The sequence below is a fragment of the Poecile atricapillus genome, chromosome 4 (genome assembly GCF_030490865.1).
Source record: "Poecile atricapillus isolate bPoeAtr1 chromosome 4, bPoeAtr1.hap1, whole genome shotgun sequence".
Lineage (NCBI taxonomy): Eukaryota > Metazoa > Chordata > Aves > Passeriformes > Paridae > Poecile > Poecile atricapillus.
In genome coordinates, this window is record NC_081252.1 from 27945021 (window position 1) to 27968788 (window position 23768).

The 23768-nt window shown below is 39.5% G+C and overlaps 1 protein-coding gene across 7 annotated transcripts; it reads right to left on the reverse strand.

Annotated features, from left to right (window-relative positions):
• Nucleotides 1-105: 105 nt before the first annotated feature.
• Nucleotides 106-23345, reverse strand: LOC131578621 (sodium/hydrogen exchanger 9B2-like). 7 transcript variants are annotated; one of them, XR_009277538.1, is made up of 13 exons: nucleotides 23204-23343; nucleotides 20556-20655; nucleotides 19202-19385; nucleotides 17698-17868; nucleotides 14885-15027; nucleotides 13015-13142; nucleotides 11959-12134; nucleotides 11317-11423; nucleotides 10037-10186; nucleotides 7554-7662; nucleotides 7257-7393; nucleotides 5342-6274; nucleotides 106-2324 (listed from the first exon to the last, which is right to left on the reverse strand). XR_009277538.1 is itself a non-coding variant. In XM_058837574.1 (13 exons), the coding sequence occupies exons 2-13, from the start codon at nucleotides 20643-20645 to the stop codon at nucleotides 5137-5139; spliced, it is 1524 nt and encodes a 507-aa protein (XP_058693557.1). In that variant the 5' UTR covers nucleotides 20646-20655; nucleotides 23204-23345; the 3' UTR covers nucleotides 106-5136. The 7 variants fall into 7 exon arrangements, 6 of the variants coding, with proteins under 6 accessions (XP_058693557.1, XP_058693559.1, XP_058693555.1 ...); XM_058837574.1 differs by having other exon boundaries at nucleotides 106-5203; nucleotides 6213-6274; nucleotides 23204-23345; XM_058837576.1 differs by lacking the exon at nucleotides 106-2324 and having other exon boundaries at nucleotides 5228-5506; nucleotides 6213-6274; nucleotides 23204-23344.
• Between the last annotated feature and the right edge of the window lie 423 nt (nucleotides 23346-23768).

Here is a 23768-nt window from a genome sequence, read left to right on the forward strand (position 1 = left end):
CAAAGCTGTTTCAAGTGATGTAAGTGTACTTTTCTATTGAGTTTGTTCTGCTGAATGCTAATCATGTTTTACTTTGCTTTTCAGGAACAAATTTAAGTGTACTTAAGTGGGGGAAAAAAAGATGGCAACTTCCTCCTTTGTGAATATATATTCAGGCAGCAGATCAGTGTTAAGTCATGCAGGCTGAAGGTCTGGCCTGCATGGTTCCTAAGTGGGCAGTTTGCTGGTCTTGCACAAAGCAGCCCAGCTCAGACAAATCCCACACTGCTGGAAAGGTTCACACAGCATCCCAGGTGGAATGCTAGCAGTTCCAGGCCATATATAAACCAAACTATTGGGCAGGTCAGCCACCAACATTACCCCTCTATTTTGGACCCTGTGATGATGGTAAGGAAACACATATTTGCCTCCTGCAAGTTCACTTGCACTATGTCACTACGTTTTGCAATGGGAATTTTCAAGGGATGAATGGGTTAAGAGACAGAACTGAAGATGCAGAGCTGAGCTGTTCTCTTGGCTTGTTACCCATTCAGAATTATTATTTAGGTGAGTTAGAAGGTTGCTGTGGTGAGGCTTAATTTCAGATGCAGATAATTACTACTTACCTAACTGCTAGATTTCTAATTAATTATTCTAAAGTGCTTCATTCTCCCATGAAATAGTGTATCCATCAGTTTAAAAATAAAAATTTGGTCCGTGCTACAGTTTTAGACAACGGTACCATGACAGATCTCACCCGTCCCTTAACAGCATTTCATTTGACCCACTGTTAGGTGGGAAGCCCCAGAGCTGTTGCCAAAGCTGATCACCACAGTGCTGAAACAGCAGGTGAGTCAGAAAGCTGTTCTCATGTAAGGGCTCTTGCAGCAGCAGTAGAATTAAGGTAGATCAGTCTTCCTCTGTTTATGACAGTTTTAGGTTCCAAAACCTCTTACCTTGCAGAAAAAGATGGCAGATTAGGATGTGACTGTGTGTGAAATGCCTGCTTTTACCAAGTGTGTAACAGAACCATGATGTAATGTGTATTGTTTAAATCTTCATGGTGGTCTTACCTTAATGGATGAGCAACCCATAAATGTATTAGGATATAAGCATTTATAATAGAGAAAAATATATAAAAGTGTCTTATATTCAAGTTTTCACTTACAGATGTATATAGAACATCAAGCCCAAATTCTTGTGTTTGGTGAAGAAATTACTGTGAAATGTAAAGCCCCATATTTGACATTTTTTTTCAGGTTTCAAAAACTGTAGTCTAGTGTAGCAGACTTACTAGACACAGGCCTGTATGTGCTTCCAGCTTTTATCAGGATGCTTTTGTATTCAAACAATGGTTTGAAATCACAACCAAACCTGTTAAATTAAAACAAACCTTGTTAAAGTGAGTAACACATGTGAGTAATAAAACATGGTTTTGTTTCTCCCAAAAAGCTCCTTGAAGAACAGGGTAAGGTTTAACTTCTTCACTCCATCTTCAACACGGCTTGATTAAGTATTTTTTCTCCTTACTTGCTCTTAGATGAGATAGTTTAACAGCAATCTACAAATAGGACTATACGATAAACAAGGACAGTTATTTTGTTTGTGCTTGTAACTGTAAGGGAATGGAACAAATTTGTAATTTTGCAAGAGCAAGTCACAGTTCTTTTGTAGAAAGGACATTGTAGTAATTTCCACAAGGTAATAATACAATGAGAATCAGAAGCAAATCATAATTTTCTTGCATTTCAAAATCTGTCAAGGTAATTCTGTCTCATGTCTGCAGAACGCAGAACTTTCTGTAGAAAATCTCAAAGAATTTACCAGTCGGTTCTATCTAAAGTCTACAGAGATAGATAGCTAAAAGCTGAAGTGCCTCTCTAGAGCTCTGTATCTCACCAGCAACTGAGAAGTTGAACAAATTACCTGACTTTTCTAATCTAATTGGGAAGCTCCACACACAGGAATAAATTTGCCCTAAATGCTAATGAAGTCCAGAACTGAGGTTGTGGGACCAGGTCTTCAGTCTTGATGGAAAACCTGAGGAAAATGAAATTAGTGTATTGTGACACTCTACAAGAACAGCAGTGTTTTCCTTTCTTTTCATAATTATTTTGAACATGGTTATAAGAGACTAAAAATAAACTTGTAAAACAGGTTTAGAGAAAGGTGTCTGACTTGGGGCAACTACTAGACAAAGTAAATGTAATTGAAGTGCAGTTCTTGCACTTTTTATTTAAAGCAAGGTGCAGAAACTATCATTCATTTTGTGGCTGTATTACACCATGACTGTTTCACAGTTAATTTTAGACTTCAGTTTAAATTCCACAAAAAGCTCAGTTTGGCTGAAAAAAGAGAGTAAGCAGTGATTATAATCACATCATCATCACCACATCCCCTGGCCTGTGTGACACCCTGCTTGCAGACAGACAATTTCTGTCTTTTCCCATATGCTGCCTGCTGTAACTGCCAGATGCTGGCTGCTGGGAACACTTTCTGTTGTTAGACCTGTTGCAGAGGTTCTTGTGAACCTTCTGGAACAGCACACGCAGAGTTCCCTCACACTATGCCTGTGATTATGTCTGTGTGACAGCGGGACTCTGGTTATCTGTTACTGCGCATTGTGCTCTAATATTATTTCCTGCAAATAAGAGACTACTATGGCATAATGATTTTATTGGCTTGAATTTATGCTTGAATTTATTCAGTAATGGTTTTCACAGCATTTTGTTAAAAGGGAGGTGGTCTTTAATGTCATGCTTCACCTGTACTCTGATGAAAACTGAAATCTAATCTCTCAAATTAGTTGCTATTTAAAAGCAGCTGAAATTGTTATGATACTGAAAAAGCCCAGTCTCTTAAGTTCTTAGTTCTGATCATTTAATGAAAAGATGCAAGTGTTTTCTTTCTTTCTGGAAGAAAAGGAGAGGGAAGATTATAAAGCATTAAAGCATTTAATTTTAGATCTGCAGGTCTTTGTAATAGCTCTGACCTTATACTTTTTGAAGATTTAATAAAAGCTGGGGAAAAGGGGTCTCATGAGAAATACCCACGTAAAATGGCAAGGAAATAAAAATTTATTAAATCTCACTTAGATTAGCAAAAAAGATGACAAGTTTCATTGGTATAGCTTATTCAAGCACTCAGAATTGTGGACATGATGTAATGTATAACTGAGAGTGCACTGAGGTTAATGGAACAAGTAAATCCCATTTACGAGATGCTGTTTAGCTGATGAGGAAGTATTAGAGGCTATCACAAACAGAGCTCTTCATCAGAGGTTTGCTTTCATACTTAAGGTTGTGTCCAAATTTAAAGGCCTGTAACCCTTACAGCATAACACTTCTGTTACTGAACACATTCCAAATTTGGCATAGTGATCCCTATGGAAGGGTTCTACTTTTATAAAAACTTTACAAAAAAGTGAACTCCTGTAACACTCCTGTGTTTTACTTGGGTAGAACTATTTTATAGACAGTTACATATGAACTGAACACTGTATTTCTTCATCTTGTCAGTTAGTTTAACCAACATTACAATTTCCAAATACTTAGCCTTCTATTAAAACTACACGTATTTCACAAAATCATAGAATCAATGAGTTTGGAAAAGACTTCTAATATTATTGAATCCAACCTATGACCACCCTGTCAACCAGACCATGGCTCTCAGTGCCATGTCCAGTCTTTGCTTAAACACCTCCAGGGAAGATGACTCTACCACCTTCCTGGGCAGTCCATTCCACTGTTTAACAGCCCTTTCTGTAAAGAAATTCTTCCTAATGTCCAACTTAAACCTTGCCTGGCAAAGCTTGAGACTATCCTCATCCTACACACTGGATGTGTGGTAGAAGAGGCTGACCCTCACCTGGCTACCCGCTCCTGTCAGGAGTTGTAGAGCAGCCAGGTGACCCCTCAGCTGCCTCTTCTCCAGGCTAAACACCCCCAGCTCCCTCAGTTGCTCCTCACAGGACTTCTGCTCCAGACCATTCCCCAGCTCTGTTGTCCTTCTCTGGACACGCTCCAGCACTGCAATGCCTTTCTTGTAGTGAGTGACCCAGAACTGGACACAGCTCTCGAGGTGTGGCCTCACCAGTGCCGAGTACAGGGGACAATCCCTGCCCTGCTCCTGCTGGCCACACCATTGCTGATCCAGGCCAGGATGTCCTTGGCTTTCTTGGCCCCCTGGGCACTGCTGGCTCATGTTCAGCTGCTGTCACCCAAGGGCAGGACTCAGCACTTGGCCTCATTCAACCTCATTCCATTGTCTCAGCCCATTGACCCAGCCAGTCCAAATCCCCTGCAGAGACTTCCTGCCCTCCAGCAGATCAACACTGCCACCCAGCTTGGTGTCACCTGTGGATTTACTGAGGGTAGACTCAATTCCCTCATCCAGATCGTCAGTAAAGATACTGGGCCAGGGGGACACCAGGAGTGCATGTGAAGTAGGCAGAATAGGCACAGAAGTCCAGGTATATCACAAGAACAACCAAGCACACCACCCTTAACCACTGCTCCAGCTTCAAATCCATCAGGTGAAAGCTTCTCCCTTTCAGGTTAGGAGACAAACTGAACTAAAGATGGTACATTCCCAAGGATGCAGGGAGAACAGCAGTGTGCATAGTTACAAAAATATAATGTACTTGACAACTGTTAAGGGAAAACTTACCGAAGAATTTCCTGGTATTTTTATCATTGTGCTAGAGCTGCAGGCTGTGAAATTTAAGTATATCTCAGGAAGCTTTCTTTTTGCTTAGAGAGTAAGGCTTATACAAAGGCATGCATATTGAGCTGTATACAGCTCATCTGTATGGCATATGACTGCAAATAGTACAGTGTCAACATCAGAAGTATTTAAGCAGTTAAAAGTATTTTTGTACATTTTTTGTTTTGCATATTAAAAATTTAAAAGCTAAAATAGAAATCGTTAGTTCTTACTAATGCCAAAATCTAGACATTATCAAATATATTCTACACAGTATCCTGTAAAATGAATTCAGTGAACTGTAGTGTGGAAATCTCAGGAGGGTGTTGTCTGCCTCAGTTACAGGCACAATCTAATAGCCTTTCCAAAAAATAACAAAGTAACTTCCAGTTACTGAGGGATGCCATACTGACCCCATGCCTCAGAATGAAGTTACCAACAATTTACTCTTAGCTAGTTACTTGTATAAAATGTAGCAGAGGCAGGTAGATTTGCTGATATCTGCCAAGTGGTACCAAACCTAAAAGGCAAGAGCCTGGTTTTGATCAGCAGGGGTTACATCTTTCCCTTGACATCATGTTGTGTGAAGGCTGAGGTGAAGAAGCAGCCATCCCAATCCCATACAACCCTCCCCCAGTCCTTATTGCCATCCCACAACCTTCATCTCATTTTCAGGTTCTCTCCTTTTTTCTGCCAGCACCAACATCTTTATTACCACAGTCTATGATGGCCGCAACTCTCTCTTTGAACATCTAAGTACCACTTGCTGTTCCTTGCTATGACCAGAGCTGACAGTCCTTGAAGGCACAAAGGAGTGCCTCAGCTGTGAGGAAGAACAGCAACAGGAAAAGGCAAGTTTTAGAACACAAATGAGGAAGGAGAGGGAATCACCAACCCATAGCAGGACTTATTCACTATGTCAGCAATCTCTTTCTTGGAAGATGCTTTCTTTGAGTTTTGGAACTTGTCATCTCACAGCCCAGTTTCAACCATCAAGGAGTTATTCACACTAGTCTCCATTTTTTTCTGTTTATATTCTACCTCATGACTCCACTCCATGCCTCAACAATTCTGATCCTTTCTCTGGCCTCACCACCCACACATTTCAAGTAACTCTTGACTGCTAACTTCTCAGTGACTCACTGCAAGGTCATCTTATTCACTGCATGTTCAGCTATTTCATCTCAAGGCACCATCATCACATAAAAATATTTTATATAACTCCACCAGGGCTGCTTTAAAAATAGCAGGGGTAACTGATAGTTTCAAGTTCCTCCAGCAAGATTAGAGACATGCCATTTTTACTCAACAAAAGTGTCAGGGTTGAAGGACCAGACTACTGTGTTGTCTGTCTTATGAAGGTTCAGGCCTCTGCCTCTTCTCCAACCTCTGCACCTTCCTCATCCTCCTTGCTATTTGTCTGAGCCTTCTGCAAAAGTCTGGGCCCTGCCAAGCCGATAACCAGGGCTCCAACTGGAGCAGTGATCAAGATAGCCAAGAAAGCTACTGTCAGTACATCCATTCCGTACTTTTCCAGTTGCTCATCTTGATGTCGTCTTGCTGTATCCAGGGCAAGAGAACCTATTGCAGCCTGCAGGGAAGAAAACATTGCTGAGATGGAGAAAGTAATCTTTAGCATTGAATGAGGAAAAAAGGAAACTCATCATTAGTAAACATTTCACATAAATTTGACATTTTTAGTACATTCAAGCCATTTGTTTCTAGGCTGTACATAGGAAAGTAAATATTATATTACACATATGAGAACAACTTTCACTATGCTTTGACTTCGCTTGGAATTTCCTAAGATAATGAGTTTATCTGTGTGGTTTCCTCCTGTGAAGAACATTGCTTAGTTGCCATTTTATCTACATTTCTGGAGAATATGTGATTAATGAAATAGGCCAGTATATTGTAGATTGCAGCTGTTAAAATGCCACAATTTGAGAATGTATCCTGACAATAGTCAACCAGTGGCAGCTTCTGAAAATTTAATTCACTGATCGTGTAATAAGGCTTGCCTGTTTTAATAACTTTTGTTTGCAAGTAATTGTGCTATTGAGGCAAAGTCTAAATGACTTGCCAATCACTGAAATAAAGGAATAGGAATGTATTCAGCCTGAGGCATCTCTATTAATATGTGAATAATCAGGCTACTCCTTACCAAAATAATCACAAACCAAAACCCACTCTGAGTCCTGATGTGACTGTCCTTGCAGACACTTCATATGCAGGAGTGAAACGTTTTTACCTTTGAGGTGTCTCAGAATCTGTATGTGAAGGCCCAACAATCAGCAATGGCTGATAAATTGTTAAATTTCCTGTGGTGTATATATACAATTCACTGTCATTATTAAGAGTAAACCCAGGATGCAAGAAAATCACCTTCACACAAAGTTCTCTACGCACTTTCCAAGCAATTAAAGAGTGTTTTAGAGTGGGAGCAGTCAATATACTATACTCAGCTGTCACTGAGCTTGAACGTTTTCCTGCTTACTGCTGTTCTAGTTACAGGGAGCTTTGCTAAAGAAAATAGATTTAGCCTGGAATGAAAGTGATGTTGGATTGTTTACCTGGACAGTGGCTTTGGGAATCCATGCCAGTGAGACAAACAGCCTCTCCTTGAAATCAAACCCAGCAAAAGACACCATCAGGAACGTTGCTATGATTCGCACAACTAGGGCAATGCCTAATATAGCAACACAGAGCCCTGCAACAGACAAACATTTCTCAGTACTTTTCTGCATTGGTGCTTCTGGCTTTTTGATTTTTTTGGGGGGGTCAGCCATAGTCTGCTTTGTTTTAGATTTCTTTATAGAGATTCTTTCAAAGCCAGTAATGAGAGCTGGATAATTTGTGAATAATCTTACCAACAGTTTCAGGCCTAAGAGATGTAACAGATACTTCTGCTCCAATTAAACCAAAAAGAAAAGGTTGAAAGATATTCCATGCAACTGCCACAATTTTTTCTATTTCCCTCTGCAATAAAAACAAAACTGTAAATTCACAAGAAGATGGCCAAGGAGACACAACAGTGAAGTAATCATAGGACAAAGTGAAAATGTCTCATAAAGATTATCCAGAATTGCTCCTCTTTCTTTGACCTAATACTAAAACATTCAAAATCAGTTGTACAACTCTTGAAGGTCAGACTGTGTCTAGCTGTCCTAGTAAGTAAATGTTTGATGACTTGAGAGGAGAACTAAAAACTGTTTGAACAGTAACAGAGCAGTTTGCAGACAAGAGGACAAAAATGAAGCATTGTTGATTTTCAGTATTTGGAAAGATGTAATTTCAACAGCTTTGCCATGAAGTTTCTGAGCCTTTGGGAACTGCATGCCTAAACATGTTCTTCCATTTTTAGCTGAGCAGAGTCAGGCTCTCCCAAGTTTCAGTCATGACCTAACTCTGTTCGTGCTGCACTCAGTAAGAAACCTCTCTCCATGTCAGCAGGAGCAAAGTCAGTCTGAGCAAGTCTGAAATCACATACCAGGCACAAGTGCTGAACATTCCACTGCAATATAGTGTATAAAGGCAAAACCATATTTTCTCCTCATGTTTGAACTTTACACAATTTTCCTAAAACAACTGCTGCCAGGTTTAACAGGAATCTTCCACTTACATAAAAAGGTACACACAGTATATCAAATACCACTTGTCTTTTAATTAAGTGGGTTCTACAATAGCAAATGAGCATTCATGCTGGAGTATGTGGAAAATATAAGTGCAGTGCTCTGTCAATAACCAATCCAGGGCCTAGGCATGTCCCATCCTTGGTATTCTATTTGGGACTGATCCTGCAACACCTCTTGCTCTTCTGTCAATGGAACAGTAGGTTACAGTAATACAAAAACTTCTGTAACTTTAAAGAAAATGAGGTGGATATATATATATATATATATATATAAAGAAACATTTTTTGCCTTGTTTCTCCTTGTTATTTCACCCTTTTCAGTTCTGACAAAATAATTAAAAAAAACAACCCAGAAACCAAAGTAAACAAACAAACAAACAAACAAAAAGCCCCCAGAAATCCCCTCTTCACAGTTTTCAGCCTATTTACTTCCTATTTAACTGTTCCAGGAATAGGTTCAATGTTCATTGTTCTCAGTAGACAAGTGTTTGTCAAGTGCCTTCCACCATGGACAGTAGGAGGCAGTGGCCTTTGAGAAGCTCAGCAGGAAAACCTTGGTATTATATTGAGTACACAGACACCTCTATCTCTATCTGAGAGAAAAAGAGCTAAGGCATTTGACATCAATATACTTAAGGTCATGAAGCTCCATTCACAGATCAGAAGAATTTAAACTATGCCTTTATAGACAGCATTTATTCTTCCTCCTGAAATGGTTTAAAAGCTTTTCAGTAGAGAGCTTGATCAGTTGTAATGTCCTCAATCGTTAAGTCTCAAGAAGAGTTTTTCGTCCTTTAAAACTGGACAATCTTAGTTTCTTTTCATTGTTATAACAAACCTTGCGATCTTTGTAAAGTCAGGGTCAAGATGGGGATAATAACATGGACTCTACTATATCTAATCCTCTTTCCTTTTTCTTCCCCTTCTCCTACTGAATGTCAACAAAGCTATAGCTGTGGAGAGAAAGATGCCCTCAAAATATTAAATGTAGATGGTATCAAGAAAAAGAGGCAGTCAGACATAGCAAGGTACAGAAAGGCAGTGGGGCAGCAGCAGTAAGATGAAGCAGGCTAGTACCTAACAGAAAGTGACTAAAAAGTAGTCTTTTGTATGGTTTTTGCATGGCCTTACATCATCATTTATTGTATGCACCCTGCTCTCTAAGTTATCCAAATTACACTGGCTGGGGTTTGGGAAAGATGAGAGAGGATAGTTAATCACTGCTTTTCATTTCACCCTCTCCAAATCACAGCAAACAAACCCTCAGGATATTCAGGCCATGTTCACAACAGGATCTTGGGCATCCATTTGTAAATTTTACCATAAAGTGACTGTGCACAGACACTCACACAGCTGTGAATTAAAGCTTTGGATTGCTACTGTCAAGTGCCTTCACAACTCAGTCTCCTTCATACGGCTTAAGATGTCTAAGAAATGCTGAGCATTTCTCAATCTGTATACACTGACATAGATGGTAACTTTCTGGCATGGGAAATACTAAGGACTTCCTAAACAAATGTAGAATATGCTGATTTGTTTGGTGGGTTTTTTGTTTTGTTTTGTTTTGTTTTGTTTGCTTGTTTGTTTGTTTTTTAAATCTGTACACCCTCTAACACTTCACAAATATACCACTACCACTCCTGACAGAAATTCAAGCTCCTCTTGGGCTGTACATCCACCAGACTTTGGATATGGTGTGCTTCTTAAGTAAACATTCACCTTTTCATCAGACCATCCCACACCTGCAACAAAAGCTAAGACTAATGTGCAGAGCCCTCCTGATCCAGGGAAGCCAAAGTGGATGCTGCCAAAACCAGCAAACATGGACAGTCCAAGTACAAAATATGATCTCTTCCATGCCAAAGATGCCTGCAGCCAAGGAAAGAGACAAACATAAAAGTGAATTTCTTTCGGAAACAGAGAGAAAAAGTTACTCCTGTTAATTTTGAAAATAAGAACTTGAAAAAAAAATGAAAAATTAATAATTTTGAAGTAATCAAAGCTTTCAAGTGAGACTTAGACTGCTCAGTTGGATTGAGGATTTTTTTTAGACATTAATTCCTAAGAATACGAATTTTGAAAACATAATTTTTTTTTCCTCTGCCCATCCAAATTCTTATTGCCACTAAGCTATTTTTATCAGAAGGAACATGATGCTCGGTTCTAGCAGCTCTGCCTCAACTCTGCGATAGCAGGATTTTCTACCTGTGTAGTCAAGTATTACAACAATTTATCCAAGGAAAGGTAAAATCTGCCATCAGATGTTCTTAAGGACAAGTCAAACATTTGCCAGGAATAATCTAGTTTTATTTCATTCAGTCTCATAGCAGACAGTTATCAGCCATTGTTCCTCATTTCTAACTGTTTAGCTCTTGTATCACACTTCTTACATTATTTAATAAGAAAATTTGATGCGACTGAGGACAATAGATGCTCTGAATACTGGTAGTCCAGAGCATATCTACATGCTTCCACAATTTTCTATTCATTTAACTACCCCTCGAAAATTCATCTACCACTTTCTATAAATGCAATTTTTATGGAAAGTAACACATTATAATTAATACTAATTATATGATCAATCATTTAAAACCTGTAATACATCTGATTTATTAATTTTTAATCTTAGGCCTACTGGATACATCTTGAAGAAGAAAATGTGTTCTGCATCAATCTAATAAATTATTATTTTACTGTCTGAAATGGGTATCAGACCCTTCCTCCATTTCCACTACCTTCAATGAGAGCAGGATAGCGAGCTGGATTCCAAATTTCCATCAGGAAGGGCTATGAGATCATACATTATTATTGGTGCAGTAAATCAGTAAACACCTTTAAAACACATCCTCACTTGATAGGTTTTGCCATCTGGAAGCTGCTATCACTGTAAAAAGCTTCCCCTAAAACCAGATTCAGAAGGCTTAGAAATTAATAAGAAAATAATCCTTTACTGAAGAATCACTTTATGATTTTTTTTTTTTTTTTAACTAGGTTTTTACCTGGTCATGGCTTGGGAAGTATCGAATAAACATTCCCAGAATTCCCCCAGCTGCTATGCCAACAGCAACCTCCAGCACTCCACGGAGCACATTGTACAGAGTAGAACCTATTTTGCAAAAGAAAAACATTTTCACTAAGTCATACGCAGACCTTCACTCAAACCATGCTCCAGACCTATGAGAGTGATTCCAGGACAGTGTCTGCTTAGAATTACTTGGGGCAGAGGAGTTCAGGAGGGAACCTATCGGCCTGAAGGAACTGGGTGGTGCAACTTCCTTTCTCTGAAAGCTCCTGCCAAGAAGGTGTGCAAGAGAAGTCAGAGAAAGAGCCACTGTAAGAACATTGCCAAACCCATTGAATTTTCAAAGCATTATGCTAGGCATATGCAGGGGCCAGACTTGGCAGCTAAAGGAGCAGTCAAGGAAAAAATGTTCTCTCAAAGTTACTGTGACCCACAACTCTGAGCTGACAATGTTACACTAACTTTTAAATATGGGTAGTTTCCATCTCACTATTTAAGGTTATACATGAATTTTATAACGAGATGCCATTAAGTTACAAACCAGTCAGCCATAACAGAGCACACATTCTCCAAAATATCACTGTTCTGCATTTCATCATGTGCAGATTAACCAGCATACCAGAGGAGAAAGCCATCCCAAGGCAAGTGTTGAAGCCCGTGATAGCCAGAATGTCATCAATGCTGCCAGCTGCCATTAGCAAAGTTGGGACACCCTTCTCCACCCCATATCCCCCAGCTTGTAAAATCAGCATGGAGGGAACCACCACAGCAGGGGAGACTGCACCTAGAACAAAACTGAAAACACATAGGTTCAGCATCTCAAAAAGAAAGCACTGAACTAAAAAAAAACTTCAAAATGTTCTGACTTTAATTTTTTTGAAGTATAAATAAGTAGACCTCTATGTAAAGTATTTTCCTAACCCTTCCCCTCTAATTACAAGCAGGGATATTTCTATGCAGATCCGCAATCAGCTCTTACTCTCTGCACAACTCAGTAACATTGAAAGTAAAGGGCTCCACAGACTAAAAACTGGAGTCTCCACTGCAGGCCAGTTACACTCCCTGATAGATGCCCTGATACACTCCCATTTGGAAACCTGGTCTAGATGTGCTTATGACTCAGAAGCCCAGTTCATGCTCATAAAATTCAGTGTGTGTCAGAGAAGGAGTTCATCCATCTTATTCTAGTATATGTGTCTGGCCCAAGTCTACCAATTTAGATAGGACTAGATGAGAAAGGTCTTCTCTTCAAGGATGTTATCCTAGACTATACCATGCCATATCCTTATCCTTGACTTGTGATAGGAAGGCTGTCCTATGTGCAGAAGTTCTGAATTCCAGTATGAAAATTTTCCAAACTGTGGTATAATTTTCTGTCCCTAAAAATCCCCATCTGTTGTGGTTCAAGACTCAGGAATTGCACTATCCTTCCTTCTTCAAGTACTCAGGTCACAAACACAGAAGAGTAATGATGCGAGTAGTCTGTAGCCTGAAAATAAATTTAAATTAGCCACAGAGCCAGACATAAATGGTAAGCAAAAGACCACAGGGGCTTCCCAAATGGCATTGAACTGAGGTCTCTGCTTGGCACAGAGAACTAACAACACTTGGATAATTTAGCTGCGGCCTGAAAACTGTCACTTTTATCATACAGGAGAAAAGGAAAGTACATTACCCTAATATAAATCCCCATTGCCATGGCAAATGCAGGAGCAAGTAGGCAAGGACAGCAGCTGTGCCTGTTTCTGAGAGGCACGGTCCGAAAGCAAGCCGTAAACAGACAGCTTTGAGCTTCTTAAGAGCCTGCAATCATACAGGCACAATAGTGTCACTACCCTTGGCTTTACAGAGAGGAAAAGCATTTACAGTCTGATATGGCTTGTTAAAGAATAAGGTGAGGTGCACTACAGGACATGACATGGCCAAAACTAGAGATAGGCCCAAGCCCAACAGGATTGGGATATAAACCCTAAATCTAGGTTTGACAAGGTTCATGAATTTTACAGGAAGGAGTAGCAGAAAATTCTGTTTGGCTTCTTGTAATTTGCTCCATCCACAAAAGATTTTACTATAATCCCAGAAGCTGCATGAGCACCGCCAAAAATTGTCCCAAAATCTATGAACAAATAATGAAAAGTTGTAGAACTACATCGACTTGGCACAAGGAGTCAAGCATCTTTCAGCTGTCTCTCATTTGATATTCAGAGATTAAGCTCCTTTTAGCCCAGCAACTTTAAAAAAAAATTCTAAACTGGCATATTTGCTTGTAAACGCTATCTTTAATAGTTACTCACAAACATGAGACTGCTAGGACAGGTTCCTAATTTTGATATGGAATTAAAAAAAAACCAAACCAAACCAAAACAAAAAATCGTCAGTGAATTCCACTTTATCCATTCCAGTCCAGTTTATCCCAGCATAATCAGGGTTGAGAAACTGACTTCTTTGTCTTCTTCTTCTGTTTCAATTACATGAGGAACAATTTTAACTGCATCAAAGCACTGCCACACACAGAGTCCAAATGACAGTTTTGTGGCCACAGAAGAAAAATTAGTCAAAAAAGGAAGTTCCCTCAGCAAAAAAAAAACTGTCATGAAATAGAAAGAAATGCAGTCTCACAGAACTGGACATCCAAGCTGTGTCTAATAACACACATGCTCATACAGACCTCAATGTCTTGGAAAATAAGATGATAACAAAGGAAAAGACATTTTTTAATATTGACAAAACCTTTTTTTTCCTAAATAACTGTAGCACTGGCAATTCTCTAGTTTTTCTTGTTTAAGAAAAATTAGTTTGGATGTTCTAAATTTCCCATACTTAAGTTTATATAAAACTCTGAGTGGTTCCTTCAACAGGTAGGGGCCAATATGGTACAGCTTTACTTCAGCCAGCTCATTTTGAATAAGTAAAACCTTGCCTTCAACAATTTATGAAATATCATGTTTCTTAGGGTGCAGAGACTGTGTTTTGTTCACAGGACTGTTATGGGCTCCATTGTGATGAGAATCATTGTTTCAATAGTGCAGCAGGATTCATCTTTGCAATTAACATATTTGCATTAAAATGGCAATGATTATAAAAAAGTAAAACAGTCACACAGGGTTTAGACTTTTTTGGTTGGTTAGGTTTTTTGGATTTCTGCCCATAGAAAAAACATTTTCTTTCAAGGACTGGGGATCCCTTCCATTACTTCAAATTTTCAGTATAAACTAACAAGGAGTTGGTCAGAGTTTGCAAACTCTTCCTGACAGACCATGACAGTGCACACATCCTCAGTTTGTTCCACTCACAAAATTCAGGAAATGAAAATAATCATAAAATCAGTTTTCTTCAGTTTTTTTGATTGCTTGCCTACTGTACAAATCCAACTGCCAATATTAACATACATATAATTATACAGCAGAAACTATGTAATTTCTATAATGATCTAATTTGCAGATGCTCCAAGACAAAGCAGTTCAGTATTTTTAATGGAACCAATTATTCAAATTTTTTTGGTTGCTGCTGTATAGACTGTCACACACAAATGGCTGGTGCCATACCTTTGGATCCAGGCCAAGTCCTGCTCGGGTCAAGATAATGGAAAGAGCAATATTCCTCAGTGCTGCAGACCAGCGTAGATTTATCTGGACAAAGTCACTGATGAATGGGGTATTTCGGATTAGGAAACCAGCAAGTAGCATCCCTTAAGTCAAAACAAATAAGCTCCTTTAAAATTATTTTATTTATTGCACAAGAAAAGCTTGCGTAGCTTGCATAGCACTCTTAAAAATAGACACTATATCATGTTTTCATGAGAGAAAAAGAAACAATTTGTATTCTGAATTCTGAGCCATGTTTTAACAATGGGACTGAGGCATAAGAAGAAATAAATGCATTTGAAGCAGTGAAAGTGGCCTAAGAGCACAGCAGGTCACCAATGAATAAATCAGCAGGATGCTGATACACAGCTTTAGTCTGAGTCAAAAGAATTTGGCTTTGTTTATCAGGTGCAGGTCATACCATAGTCAAAGACACCTCTGCTTCCTTAAAGATTTTTTTCTTGTTAGCTTGTTTTAATACAAAAACAGGAAGATCATCTAATATTGTGTATTTATCTCAGAAGTTGAGAATCGTTAAAAGTCCTCTTAGGTGTAAGAAATGCAGGTATCACAGGAACCATAATGCTGCATTCATTAGGAAATATAGTCTAAACCAGCTCATCATGGACTAACTTAAACATTTTAAAGTGCTCTGGCAATGAGACTTACACAAAGAGGGGACTAAAAAGGGAAGGGAAATCAGAAACTTTGTGTTATCCTCTATTTGAGCTACTTGCAAGATAGAACATTTTACAAATATTAATAAAACTGTCTAATCAGAGACTTCCTGCAAAGCTATCGAAGCCATAGCTCTGGAAGGAAATGGAAAAGTACAGAAGAAGTTCACTTTAAATATGGATCTACAGAGGATTCATTTTGAGTCCTGATGACTCAAAGATACATTTTTATGGCATAATTTTATATTAGTCATGTTTAGAAACAGGAAATGAAAAAAAAGGCAAAAAGTAAACAAATCACTCTGCTCAGGTTGGTCCCAGCTCGGTGTGAGCCTTGACTGTGAACTTGATTTGCCCCAGGACACTAAACTTTTAGACATCATTCTTTCTACCACCTCTCGGAAAAAAAACAGTGTCATAATTAATCTATGGTACCTCATGACAATTATATCAGGCTGGCACTGTGATCACATGCTCTTTGCAATGTTTGCATGTGGTCCAAGTCACTGGAGCTATCCTGATCTAGAAATCTACTTAACAAAGTAAAAATGTCCAGCTCAAAGGATGTCTTCACCGTTTTGCACCATGTTTCCTGCTGCAGAAACCTCTCTGCAACGTGCACCTAAAATATATTATGTGGTTGTTTCAGTACAAATTTCACTCTTTTTTTTCCTGCGAGAAAGGCTCACAGTAAGGTGCTTAAGTGCTCAGCCAGCCACCTTACACTCTACTGGACCTAGCAAAAGTGGGTTATAGGCATGTAAGAACACAAGGTTTGTATTTTTAATGTAAAAGCAGAACATTCACAGACATTGTCTATCTTGTTTTCTGAGTCATAGATTTCTCCAATTTTCCTCAAAGACTGGGGATCAGAACAATGAACTCTGTCCTAAACAACTCAAGAGACATGTGCTGTCATGCTGAAGTTTCTGTTGTCCAGTATTACTTGTCTGACAAGCAGTTTCATGCTCAACTCATAACTTTTAGACATAGATGTAATTAAAAAACTCCCAAACAAGCAGAATCCAAATGGTCAGAAATACTTTTATTTGTTTAAGAGGGGTGTTTACTTACAAAGGGCAGACTCCCTGCATGTGGCATTCCATGTTCATATGGCAGGCATGCATGACATATGCAAAACCTCCCTCCCTCTCATTTGAATTTCTTTTCTCTGGTGAAATCAAGCAGCTCAACAGAGCCGTGTGCGGAGCTGTGAGGCACAACAGCAGCTGTGCAGGCTACAGGATCACAGCTGGGCACTGCAGGCCCACTCTGCTGGGGAGTCTTACTGTCCGTCAACAGTTTACTCATTTATGCACTAAACACAGCAAGGGGACAAGATACAGCTGGTGAGAAGAACCTGGAGCTTCATTTCCAGCTCCACCGATATCACAGCACTTCAAAATAATGTACTCATCTAAATAAGCATAAAACCTCCTCTAGGAAAAAAACCTGGAAAGATTTTAAAGATGTCAGAATTAACATTATTTTCATCTCCCATTTCTATTTTGCATTTCTATGTAAAATAAAATAGGATGTTGATGTGAAAAAAAATGTTATGATTGAATCAGAATAACTGTCTGCAGAAGAATTATTCCTTGTTGTGAATTTATTTTCTCAGGTTTCAATTATCTTGAGATAAAGGAAGGAGAAGAAAGAAGTCTTTTGGACTACCAGTAGCAGGGAGTTGCTGTAATGTTTTCTTTGGAGAAATAGCTGAGCAATAATTTTACAAAGAGATTAGTATTCTACTGTAAGATGATGTCTGGATTAAGATTCCTGTTTGGTATTATTAAAGCCAAATTTTAAGTAACTGTGACAGAAAGGTCTGAAGGACAATAAACTTTGAGTCTGTAGGCATACAGTTCTCTGACCCACAAAGAATTAAGAAGAGAGCCTTAGTAAACTTCACCTGAGCCAGTCTGGGGAATTTTGCACCTTTTCAGAGAGGACCAGAAAAAGTAATTTGGAAAAGCTACAAATGTTGAATGTGACACAGTTTATTTGTTCCCAATCCAAACATGTCTACCATCCAGATACTACTTGATGGTTTAAACACCAAAATATGCAGGAAGAAAAGAAGGAAGGATATCTTACCCAGAAGAGCAGGGAGAGGGGGTAGTGTTCGTATTTTAATGAATCCAAAAATTTTACCTCCGATGACAGCACAGAAATAAAGAAACAGAATTCCAAAGAGATTTCCACCTGGGAGACACTCAGCCCCAGTTATGGACCAAACCACCGCCCAAACCAGGACCACAAATGCAACTGGAATGAAACAAAAGATAATTAATATTTAGTCATCTCTCAGAAACAACTTTGCTGTTAGATCACCTTTGTTTCGCTATTAAAGAAAAAAGTTTACCATGACTTTTAGAAATTAAATTACTTACCTTAAAAATTAGTTTAATCATAACAATGCAGTTAATCTTTGATGGTCCCTAAACTGATGTTCTGATTTTATAGATGATAAAATACTTCAAAATTGGTAACAGGAATATCATTACATATCAAAATAAATTTACTGAGCCTTGGTCTGCTGTGAAAAGCACTTCACAGTTCCAAACGTAAAGCAAAGACTTTCACTAACTTATCTTGCATTTGCTTATCTTCCTTCAGTTACTTCAGAATCACAGTAAAATTTACTGCTGAACAGCCTGCCATATCTTCAAGCTGATGACTGCAGCTCCAGCCTAATTTTTAAAAGAATTTAAGCATAATTTTTTGGCTGAATGTGTTTGTGCAATACGTTGTTATCCCTGGGAAAAAAATTCTGAGGAGTCATATCTCTGGACATCTGGAGTACAAATACTTCCCTTGATACAGCAATCAAAGCAAGATAATACAGAGGAGAAAAAAAATCCTGAAAAATATTATGAGAACAGTGCGTGAAAATATTATAAAATATGTGAAAACAATAAGCTGTTTCAAGGTTCACAAATCTGTTCTGACAGTTGTCCAACAAGAGCAGGCATGCATACATATAAAACAGAAGACCAAAGGCGATGAAAAAATGTGTTGAATAAATGTCCTGCATTTTCAGATTGGAATTTTTCTTAATCTTACTTGAGGGTGTCAGGTGGCAAAGGAAGACCAGTAGATTTCCAAACATAAAAGCCTAAGAATTCCAAGTGGCTGTGGAAGCAGTCAAAGACACATGGAATGTCTTTTGTTAGGAAAAATCTTAAATAATTGGCTAGCCAGGCATCTCTTTTGGGAGTTTTCAGTTTAGGACAAATTCTAAACAAAATACATTTTTTTGCCTTGCAGTGAGGACTCTTGGCTTTGCAAGCCTGTGGTATTAAGGACAAACTATCAAGACAAAAATTAGGAAGTCTTTCTTCTGATAAAAATAGTTTGCAGTGCAAAAACACACCTATTATAGTAAACACATGAGACTGGAGAAACAAAAACTGTACATTCAAACCTTTGTTTCTTCTTTTTTTAACTCTGGCTAAAACATTCAAACAATGGTGTGATAAGTAAAACAAAGCTATTTCCATTCATTATTTTCAAGGACAGTGGACAGATATCATCCCATTCAGACAAAAAAGTACTTCAGATTCCATTTCTCATTTTAATTAAACTCTGTCTTACCTACCATTTGTCACTGCTTGGGCCATTAAACCCTGAGGAGGACAAGCAAATATTTGCCTCCATGTTCTTGCAGGTACTGAAGACCCTGCTGTTGGTTCTGGAGGTTGCTGAGTGCAATGGTTCAAGAGAGCAGTTTCTTCTGTTTGTACATTCCCATCAGTACCTTTGGCATCTGCTGCTGGTCCCTGCTGAATGCAAACAAGGAGACTCCCTCAGAAGTGGCACTGTATCTATTTGAAGTAGTGTGCAACACCTGAAGTCAGCTGAGTCACTGGATCCACACTGGCTGCAGACAATTACGTTATATAAACAACCACTACAAGAATGTCCAGCTTTGACATATTTTTGGCTTTTTTGGCCCTTTGTTTTTTTCTTGCATGGCACAAAGAACTGCATGTGAGATATTGCAGGACATTTGCCTTTTTATCTGCAACTGAGAGGGCTCCTGTCCCAATACATATAACACCTGTGCAGTAACAATATTTGCATATTTGATGAAGAAACAATAATAGCAAACCAGGCTCAGCTTGTCTTGTGTACAAAACTAAATATTTATTAATATTTTCTACAATTTGATAAGGTTCTGCTTCTAGACTGGATTTCACAATACAGTCAATGATTAGCATCATTCCAGTGAGATTGTGCTTTTAATTTAACTCCTAAATAACTTCTGTTGCAAAGCCTTGAACCAAAATAACTGAACAAGGATGAAAGAAACAGCACAGCTGGCCAGCACAAGCTTTACTCACATGATCCATTGCTGGAAGGCTCAAGCTGGTAAGTCAAAGTAGAGATGGAGAAATACTACCCTGGGAGTTACTCCCTTGATGTTCCTTGAAGCTGGTCTCTTATACTGGTACATCAACTTATCCATATTCATAACCAAAGCACTTTTTGACCATTTTTGGATATGTCTCACTTAATTTTAGCATTATTTTTGACAAGTTAATCATCTGCCTTCCTGTATAATTATTCATGTCAGCTTATTGTCATACTGTAGACATGGAATTATGCTTATAATGTGGTTTGGCCCTTCTCCAGAAATAGTTCCACATTTCTGATTATTTTTCTGTCTCTTCCCTCTCTCTCTACATATATATATATATTCCTTACTCAGAGTCATGACTGGAACACAAATCTCATGAGCTTTCAGCATGGAGTTACTTGCTTACCCCATGATTCCATGATCACCATGTGCATAAAGATGTGCCATATAAACACCTACATGAGATACACTCAATGCTGTATGCTTACTTTTAAGTGCCTTTTACATTAAGAATTTTATTCTTAAAAGAGGAAAAAAGGAGAAGGAGGGTTCTCTCTGACTAGAACAATACTTCGAGATCATAGTTAATTACCTCACTTTGCTCATGCATAGGAATCATGCCATTTCTCCCACATACTGATGGTTCAGAATCTTCACAGTGATTTACATCTTCCTCTACCATTGTTGCAAACCTAAAGAAAGAAATAAAGATGGAAAAGTTAAATAGAAGCAAATAATCACTGTTTTCCAAACGGATGACTTCTCAGTGATGTTGCTTCTTCCCCACAGATCAGGTGGGAAAAATCCTCTCAGCCCAATTTCAGGTTTAATGGTTTTTGTGTCCCTCTGTATGCTGTACCTAAGAACAAGAGACAGAAACTAACCAAAGAACAGTATTAAGCTTAGAAATCACAAGCACAATTCAAGCACAAAAAAAAAAAAAAAATAAAAAAAATCTGAGTTTCAGAATCACAATTATCCATGCTAACCTCTTCATTCCTTCTTAAAAGTATGGCTGTAGTACATCTTTATCTATTTGTGCCTCCTTTCAGCACATAATAAAGATTTATTGCTGTCAGCACCAGTCAGCAGGACCATTGGTTCTGAAAGTGTCACAGGCCCTGTGTACATATCAGTGCAAGTGACCATCCAATAAAGTTAGAACAACTATAGTTTCTAAAACTCTGAGTTTCTAAAGCTTCAGGAGGGGACACTTTCCCTAACTTAATCCTGACTGATCCAGATTGATTTTCAGAGGAATTTTAAGAATGTGTTTCTGTTAGATGGTACTAGTTACAAACACATTGAGTATCTAAGAAAGTGAAGATGCCTGTTTGAATAAAGATCACGACTTTTCACAGCTTGCAGCCTGATTAAACATGGGTCTGTTTTACTGATTATATCCCACAGAGATAGTTCTTTGAGCAGGAAATAAGATCCAAGTAATTTGTGGATAATTATCGTTGTCTTTGCTCACTCTAACTGGTCCACTTTTTGTCCCACAGATTCTAACAAGAGATATGGCAGTGCACTGCTTTGTATGTCAGATATTTTTTGGTGCACATATTTACTGCAGTTTCACAAGTGTGAGCTATCAAGGGGGGCAGGCAAATATCTGGAAACAAGGCTTGATAGTGTTCTCTCTTACAGCAAAGGTTGGTATATATTCTCCCTCAGCTAAATTTCAAGTCTTTCAAGTCTTTTACATTGCTCTAGCCATATAAAACACCAGTGAAGTTAAGCCAGAACCTCTGAGCCAAGAAATTCCTTCCTTGTTAGATGTCTGGAAATAAGTCAAAGCTGATTCTCACACTTATCAAGCCTCAAGTTTAAAATGAAATATTTGATATTTGGGAATGGCTGATACCATAAAGAGAAGGGCCATTCTAATACCTACGACGTTTTGTTTGAGCTGTTCTGATATGAAACTGGTCTGAGGCATGACCAAAGCATTAAAGAAGAATACAGAGCCATATGCAAACATTTTCAGTGTGTTCTACATTAATAGTTTTGCTTTTTTCCCTTTCCTTTTTAAAGGTAAAGTGTTTATTTACTCAATTTTTAGTACTTTTCTGTATTTTTAATTAGTACTTGTGGAACCAATAGTTATGTTTTTAGGGTTTTTTAAATGACATCAGTGATACTTTTGGGGTTTTTTTTATCCTTTCATCAGGGTGGGGAATACACAAATGCCAGTCCTCCTAACTAGAATAGAAAGTATCAGCAACCTACCAGGGCCTCCCTCCTTCCTTTCACTGACCACTTTCCCAGGGTGGATTTATGTACTTAATTTTGCACTTGGTTTGTGTGCAAGCAAAGGATAGAAGGATATTGTTCTGCATCCAGCTTTGCAGGGGCAAGCATCCCAGATCAGTCACGTAGCTGTTGACACAAAATACATTAATACTTCTGAGAAAGGCAAGTCCATGTTGCCACAGCTTCAGCTCCCGAAAGTGCTGTTCACAGCAGCATGTGGGACAGGAAAGATTCACTAAGCAGGGATATTGAACGTTCTATTTAACAGGAATGGTTTCAGGAGTGAATGAGGAATCTAGTAATGCTGTCCTTATCTGTTCCGTGGCAGATCTTCACCCTGTTGGCAGGATCAAGAATCTGCTTTCAAGAACTGTCCTTTGGATCAACAGGACCAAAGTGAGTAGTTAGTGTACCTGTGTCAGCATGGGTCTGTAGGAAGTTCACAGGTTTGGGAGATTTTTTCTTGGGGGAACGGGGAGATGTGTTATTTGGTGTTTCAATTTCACCTTCTATGCCAACAAAAATCAGTGATTGAGAAATCATTGAGGGCACAAGTAACAGACATATTTTAGTACCTCCCTTTAAAATACATTTTTCTCGTTTCGAAAGCAGCAAGGTTTGTGTTAGATCCTCTCATTTCAGCTGTTTTTGAATGGGTAGCGAGGGAGAGCTGGCTGGCAGGGACACTGCGTGCATGCCTATGGCATGAGCTCTGCTGCTGCCTCGGTGACTCCCAGCACTCTGCTCTGCTCTCACAAGGTACAGACAGCCATGCAAACGAAATACCACAAACACCACCAGAGCAACTGGCGCTCTGAATAAATAACGATTAAAACACCCAAACCATCACTATCCACAGAAAGGCGCCAAGTAAACCCGGGAGCAGCCTCCTGCCTGCCAAGCCTGCTCTCAGTTCCCACCCCCGCCACCCCTCCTGCTGCAGGGGATGGGGATGCAGCGGGACAAGAGCGGCGGAAAACTCACCTGGGGCACGGCGGGCCCGGAGCGGGGCCCCGCTGCCCGCAGCCTCCCGCCGGCTCCGTGAGGGGACAGCCCGCGGGAACCGCTCCGGCTCCTCCCCCCGCCGCCGCTGCCGGCGCAACAGGGCCTCCTCCACAGCTCCACAGCTTCCACAGCTTCCACAGGCCCGCAGCTGCGGCTGGGGATGCTCCAAGGGGCTTCCCGCATGCCTCTGCTGAATGGACACCGCGGGAAAGGCGGCAGGAGCCACGCCGTGGTCCGAGCTGTCAGGCCGGTGGGAGCGATGGACCAGACCTGAGCCCATCCAAGGCTCTGGATACCCATCAGGACAGCCAGGAGGAAGACTTTTGTGTCTTTCATAGCCAGGCCCCCATGGCATTCGCTGCATCCAGTACACACCAGAAGGTTTTCAGTGCTGCTTTTCCCATGGCTGTGGGAAGATGCACGGGGAAGCTACACGCGGTCCTTTAACCCAGGCTACAGCGCTGGAGGAGTTGGAAAGGGTGAGGAGCTGTTGCTGATTCTGCTCTGGGTGCACACAGGCAAAATGCACTGGAGCGGGGAGAAG